General features: G+C 40.9%; 1 protein-coding gene across 1 annotated transcript in view; it reads right to left on the bottom strand.

The window, feature by feature from the left end:
- The window catches only part of LONRF1 (LON peptidase N-terminal domain and ring finger 1), a 28,687-nt gene extending 22,739 nt beyond the window's left edge, over positions 1 to 5,948 (bottom strand). The window contains exons 1-3 of the mRNA XM_045286566.1: positions 5,942 to 5,948; positions 5,098 to 5,216; positions 2,521 to 2,643 (exon numbers count right to left, since the gene is read on the bottom strand). Of these exons, the coding sequence (XP_045142501.1) occupies positions 2,521 to 2,643; positions 5,098 to 5,216; positions 5,942 to 5,948 (249 nt within the window). The remainder of the gene's footprint in view (positions 1 to 2,520; positions 2,644 to 5,097; positions 5,217 to 5,941) is intronic.
- Positions 5,949 to 6,507: the final 559 nt, after the last annotated feature.

The following is a 6,507-nucleotide window of genomic DNA, read 5'->3' on the forward strand; positions in this document are numbered from 1 at the left end:
ACCCAGCACATGCTGCATGGCTATGTGCATACGAAGTTGGCGAGACAGGCAAAACTGCTTCGAGGTGAGAAGTCAGACAAGAAGCTGGCTAAGCAGCCCTGGTGGTGCAGTGGCCACACACTGGGCTGCTAGCCACAAAGCAGCCCGCGGGGAACCAACTGCTCAAGAGGAGAGAGAAAGGGCTTCTACTCCCTCTCGGACACCCCCAGGTGCAGTTCACTCTCCGCCCGCCCGCCCGCCTTACAGGGTTGCTATGCGTCCCTACAGACTCGATGCCTGTGACCTTGCTTGGTTCAGAGTTTGGAGCTGGGGGTGCAGGAGGGTGTGGGGTTAAAAGAAAGGCACATGAGGGAACTTTCTAGAATGATGGAAATGTCCAAGTGTCTTGATTGGGATGCTGCTCACAGGTGTATTCATTTCCCAATAGTCAGTATATTTTTCCCAATACTGTAAAATCTGTGTTTATTGTACGTATATTATATCACAATTCAGAAAAAGCATATAAGAAACACAAACTATTTCAAAACATCAGTTGTTTTGTATTTATACGTGACTTCACTATGAACTCTGGAACCCACTTGCTTCTCAGAAGGAGAATGAAGTTTTTTACTCCCATAAAGATGTATAGCCTCCAAATCCCACAGTTCTATTTTATCCTATAGCAGAGGTGCTCAACCTGTGGGTCGGGACCTCTTTGGGGATTGAACGACCCTTTCACAGGGGTCGCCCAATTTATAACAGTAGCAGAATTACAGTGATGAAGTAGCAACCATAATAATGTTATGGTTTGGGAGTCACCACAACATGAGGAACTGTATGAAAGGGTCACAGCATGAGGAAGGTTGAGAACCACTGTCCTACAGGGTCATGATGAATGAGAATGGACTAGATCACAAAGAGTTTGGTGGTTTTTGTTTTGTTTTCAGGTTTTATTAGCCAACAAATATCGACAGAAATGTATGGATGTCTAGAAACATGGAAAACACAAATCATAAGCCTCAAAAATGTCCACGTCACCAGGAAGATAACACGAATACAGAGAACACTCATGAAACTCACAAGAGAAACCATTTATTCTAAATCAATATGCTAGCATGTACAAGCAGATTTCAGAAAGTTCATGGAAAAAACTCTGTTCTCTTTCCAATCTATTTGTCATGCAGTTTTTAAGGCCCCTTCAAATCTCATCAATGCTGGCTGGATTCATAAGGGAGTTTTGAGGGTTGAGCCAGATTTCAAGTTCTCATATATGAGAATCGCCTGGGGTATTTGTTTAAATCGTCTCAGGTCCAGGCATTCTGCTTCCAAAGGACTGTGGTACATCTAAGGTGACCAGACGTCCCGCTTTTGGCGGGACAGTCCGATTTTTTAACAATTTTTCCCACATCCCACGGCGTTTTTAAAAAGTCTTGATTTTTGGAAAGAATGCACAAGCTAGGGTATACAGTTTTCAGCTGCCACGTGGCTATTTCACCAGGATATGAGTTTTATCAATGGTGTCCCACTTTACCAATGTTAAAATCTGGGCACCTTAGGTACGTCCAACACGCGTCCCAAGAGCTTCTGATACAGAAGCAACACAGCCACATGGGTCAGAACCCCTCGGAGGTGAGGGGTGAGGCTCACTTGAGGGTACCGAGGAGAGAGCATCAGGCCCAGGGCACTGCAGAGTTATGAAGGTCGAACTTCCCACAGCGTGTTCTCAAAATCACTCTCTCTCACTGCCATGAAGCCCATTCTGACCCACAGGGAAGAACTGCATCTGCGGTCTCCAAGACTGTGACTATGGGAGAAGAGAGCCTCGTCTGCCTCCATCAAGGAGCTGGCGGGGAATGAGTACCCATCCCCATGCCACCAGGGCTGCTTCTAAAGATGCTAGCTATCCAGAAACACGGTGAATGAGCTTGGGAAAAGCATATGAAAACACTGACAGGGAAGTTCTGAAAAAAATGAGCTTAGCCTGGTTTAACCAAATGTTTCCTAAAGTCATGAAGACCAGAGAACTTCCTCCCCCACCTTTTTTTGCTTTAACTTTTTATTAATACTCACCGCCATATCATAAACAAACTCTGGAAAGTCATGTATGGAGTCATATAGGAGTGTTTAGAGAAAATGAGATTAAGTTCAATGGCAACCATAAAAAGTACGTAAAGTCGTAAAGTCACCACAGGAAATGAAAGACAAAAGCAGGCCAATCAAGATTCCTGAGCAGGAGCACCTCACAGTGTGTTTCCTGAAGGACTACCAGTCGGGCTCAGATTGAGCAGACAATTAGGGAACTCCCAAATGCTAGGGGGTAAAATGACAGCATTTAAATATGGATGAATAAGCTGTTTTAATTTCAGAAGAATTCTATACACTAAGTATATGAATGAAATAGAAGCCCACATGTCAAATTACTATGAGATTTGATCTGTATACTTATGGGCATAATCAATCCAATCTTGTAGTAATGAGCAGTTCTAAAAAGACCTGTGTGCTAGCCTTGTCTTGAGCTACCCGCGTTAGTAAACAGATTACCTTTTCTACTTCCAGCTTTGCAGGGGAGAAATCTTCATCCAGGGCCAGACACTGAAGAAAGAGTTGTAAGGCATCACCTAGGAAACCAGCATCATGGAGCACTTTTCCTTTCCTGAAGTAGACCTTCAATGAAGCACGAGAACAGGGTCTGTATTGATAGAACCGTGTGTGCATGTGTGTGTTTTACATCACTGTCAGGTACAGAAAGAGAGTCTGCTCAGAAGTGCTGGGTTTTGACATTCTGAATGACTGTGGAACCCAAAGTTCTCCAAGTTTTAGCCACTCAAGGGCCTCAAGGCTCAACAATGACTTTACCAAAGTTCCACAGCAAATCAGAGCTCGGAAGGGCCAGAAATACCATGCTCCCTGATTTTGACGACGTCATTGGTGGAAAGAGTATCAATTTAATAACAGCTTTGTTTGGGGAAAAGGAAATGATGAAGATATATACTAACTTCAAAGCACATAAATATTAAACCAACACTAAAATGTGGAAAAAGCATTCATCTTGGAATTAAGGAAGTAAGGTAACTGTCATCCAGATGACAGGAGTGTTTATTTGCCTATATTATTACTATTATTATTATTTAGAGATATGACACTTTTATAGTTACAGTGAACCCTCGCCACTTCGCGCTTCGACTTCCGCGGCTTCACTCTATCGCGGTTTTTGCGTAACAGCGCATGCTCTGTCATTACTGCCACTGATTGGCTCATACTGTACACGCTTGATGCCATAAATAATAAAATAATAAATGATAATTGTAGCGTCCAAAATGTTTTACTGTATTTTCCCTTTTTCGTTTAATAAATTGGGTAATATGAATGTAATGGTGACTAAAGGGTGTTTTTTCATGTCCTCTATGCTCTAACTACGAAAATATTTGATTTACAAATAAGGAATCCTACTTCGCGGAATTTCATTTATCACGGTAGGGTCTAGAACCGATTAACCGCGATAAACGAGGGTTCACTGTATATTTCATGCGCCTTCAAGTCTGTTCCAACTCACAGTGACCCTAGATACACAAACACTGCGCAGTCCTGTGCCACCGCCACAATCTTTCCTAGCTTTGGACCCTTGTTAGGACCATTTCATCAATTCATCTCATGGGAGGTCTTCCTCTTTTTTTGCTGACCGTGGGCCTGGTCCCTCCTGATGGCATGTCCAAGCATGTGAAATGACGTCTTGTCATCCTTGTTCCTCAGGAGCATTCTGACTTTACTTCTTCCAAGACAGATTTTTTATTCATTCTTCTGGCAGTCCGTGATAGTCAATATTCTTTGCTAACACCATCTATATCGCATCAGTTCTTCTGTGCCTTTTTTATCTACTAAACAGCTTTTGCACGTGCATGAAGCAAATGAAAATATGGATTCGATCAGGTTCATCTTAGTTCTCAAAGGTGAGAACTTCACTGATATTACTTTACTCTTTATTGCTATAGGGAAGTCATTTATACAGCAGATGTGCCCATTCTCTGACCTATTTGTTTTCCTCTTTCAGGATATGAGTTCAGTCATAACAGATATTGGCATCCTATTAAATATCTTTGGTAAACTTGAAATTCTTTTGAGTCAGTCCAAAATCTAGAAACAAGTGCCAACGGGTGAACTTTCAATGTACCTTGCTTGTGTGATTAGAAATAGGTTTTCTAAGTGCTGGTCTGAAAGAGTATCAGAGGACTCTCAGAATGCTGTAGCCAAACATTTTGTTTCTGGACAGGCATTGGCACATATTCTATTTACATCATTTCAGTACAAAGGATTCCTTCCTTTTTAAAGCATCTCCCAAGTTTTAAAGCTATCCATGCAAACTTCAGCAGAGCTTCAAAACATTCGTGGAAAAATGGAATTAAAAGATACTGGAAGCTCCCTGTACTTGCTCTCTGATCCTTAGTATTTATTTGCTTGGTACTAACCAGTCACACCATGAAAAGATTTTCTCTAGTAATGTCTAAGTTTTGCAACCTCGGGACCATATTGTCCTCTCTGGCAGTTTTAAAGAAGAGTGGGAAGGCGGGCATGTAAAGGAAAAAGTAACCTGCAGATTGAGGAGCAGATATGCCAAAGGGATTGCCTTTGCTCCAGTAATTTGGTAAAAAAAAAAAAAAAAAAGGATTATTGAATTGTTAATTAATAAGCATCAATGTCTCAACACTGTCTTAAAACCGTATGAGCAAGGCACCCTCCTTTGTCCATCTGCTGTATTAAATCACGACCTAAAGACCTGAGATAATGCCTCAGTGTTCAGTCTGTTCCGCACATGAACCGCCTTGCTCAAGGAAGTCCAATTTGGGCCCAGCTTCACAATGTGGCAAGTTGCATTTCTTTGTTAACAACACAGAAGTTTTGTCTATAAAGCGTCTTCCTTCTTCTGTCCTTTGAGATCGGTTTGTTCTTTACTTATGAAACAAAAGACTTCTTATAATTTATGTTCATCCACTCACACTGATCATAGAACCCCAAATATTACAGTTGAACATCAATTTGCTAAAACCACAGCCACTTTTGAATACATTTTTCTTGTAATGCTGAAATGTTACAAGTCCATTCAAGTGGAAAAGAATAATTTACCTCAGGCGAATTTGGAAGTTGACAGAGAACTGCGTTTAAGTCTTCTATGGCTGCTTTACATTCCTGAAGACCAGCATATGATTCAGCTCTGTAAATTTTTAGAGTCAAGTTGTTGGGCTCTGAAACAGATATAATTTTATTACTTTTTAAAAAAATAACTATAATTTTTTACACAAAACAGATCAGACAAGATTAAGAACAAGCACCATGCTAATGGTTGTAGACCAAACACAGCTCATGGTAGCAATTCACTTTGCAGACTGCAGCATTATCTACAAGTTAGGAACATGCCAAATCATCATAAGGAGATTCTGTGAACACTCAATGTTGGGGGAAATTACTTTTAAGGATACTGGACATATTTTTAAAACAGGAATAATAACCCTTAAGAAAACCAGTTTTCTTAAAAATCTATAAGCATCCCTTAGATGATTGAGTTAACCTTTTACAATAAATCCTACTTCTCACATCCTAACTTCTAAATCTCCATAAAACAATTCTACGTGTAGCTGCTGCGTGTGAATTCTCATGGTGACTAAGGGCTGACTGAGGCTCAGGAGTATTTAAGGAGCTCTGATTCTGAAGGGAATGAGCTACTAAGACTCAGTCTTTAAAATGTCAAAATTTTATTTCTTGCCACTAGCAAGAACAGTACTGGATCATCTAAATTAAAACAGATTTCAGTATTTTTAATAGGACAGAAGCTTTGTTAATAATAATTTCTATTAACCTCTATGCCTCTACTTCAAAAACCAAGTATCAGGCAACTTCAAAAAGTCCATGGAGAAATGGAATTAAAAGGGAACAGAATTTTTCCATGAACTTTTGAAAGCCTACCCTGTACCCGCCATGTAGTAGCCTGTGGCATTAAGGATTTCAGACACTTAGCTGGTTCACCTGTGATATCAGAATCAATCACTACAGGTAAAGATATTCTACAGCTAAAGTCTACTAGCAAGATATACACGGTTAAGTCAAAACATATTGTGACCTAACTGCAGAAACCTTTATAAAAGTACAAAAACATGACGTATTATTTGTGGAATGGTCTTCCATCTACGTCTACACACTGCTGAGGCAGTGTTTTCAACCCTGGTGGCACGGTGGGTTAAGGGTTTGGCTGCTAGCCTCAAAGTCAGCAGTTCAAATCCATCAGTTAAAAAATTACATGAGGTGCAATGATTCTGGTACTTCAATGACTGCTCATACTCTCCGGCCCTCCATAGCTGGTCTTACTTCCCAGGTTACTAGGCTCATGGGTACACCAGGACTTAACTCCCAGGTCTGCAGTCCTGCTTTTTCACCCAACTCCAGGTACATCAACTATCTCAGGGCCTCCTGCACATTTCCTCAGCAGGTTCCCCCACCAAAATAAATGCACAAAGTGCCTTTTCACTGTGTTCTCTATTA

This window comes from Echinops telfairi, unplaced genomic scaffold (genome assembly GCF_000313985.2).
Source record: "Echinops telfairi isolate 266 unplaced genomic scaffold, ASM31398v2 ScPeMD7_9;HRSCAF=40, whole genome shotgun sequence".
Lineage (NCBI taxonomy): Eukaryota > Metazoa > Chordata > Mammalia > Afrosoricida > Tenrecidae > Echinops > Echinops telfairi.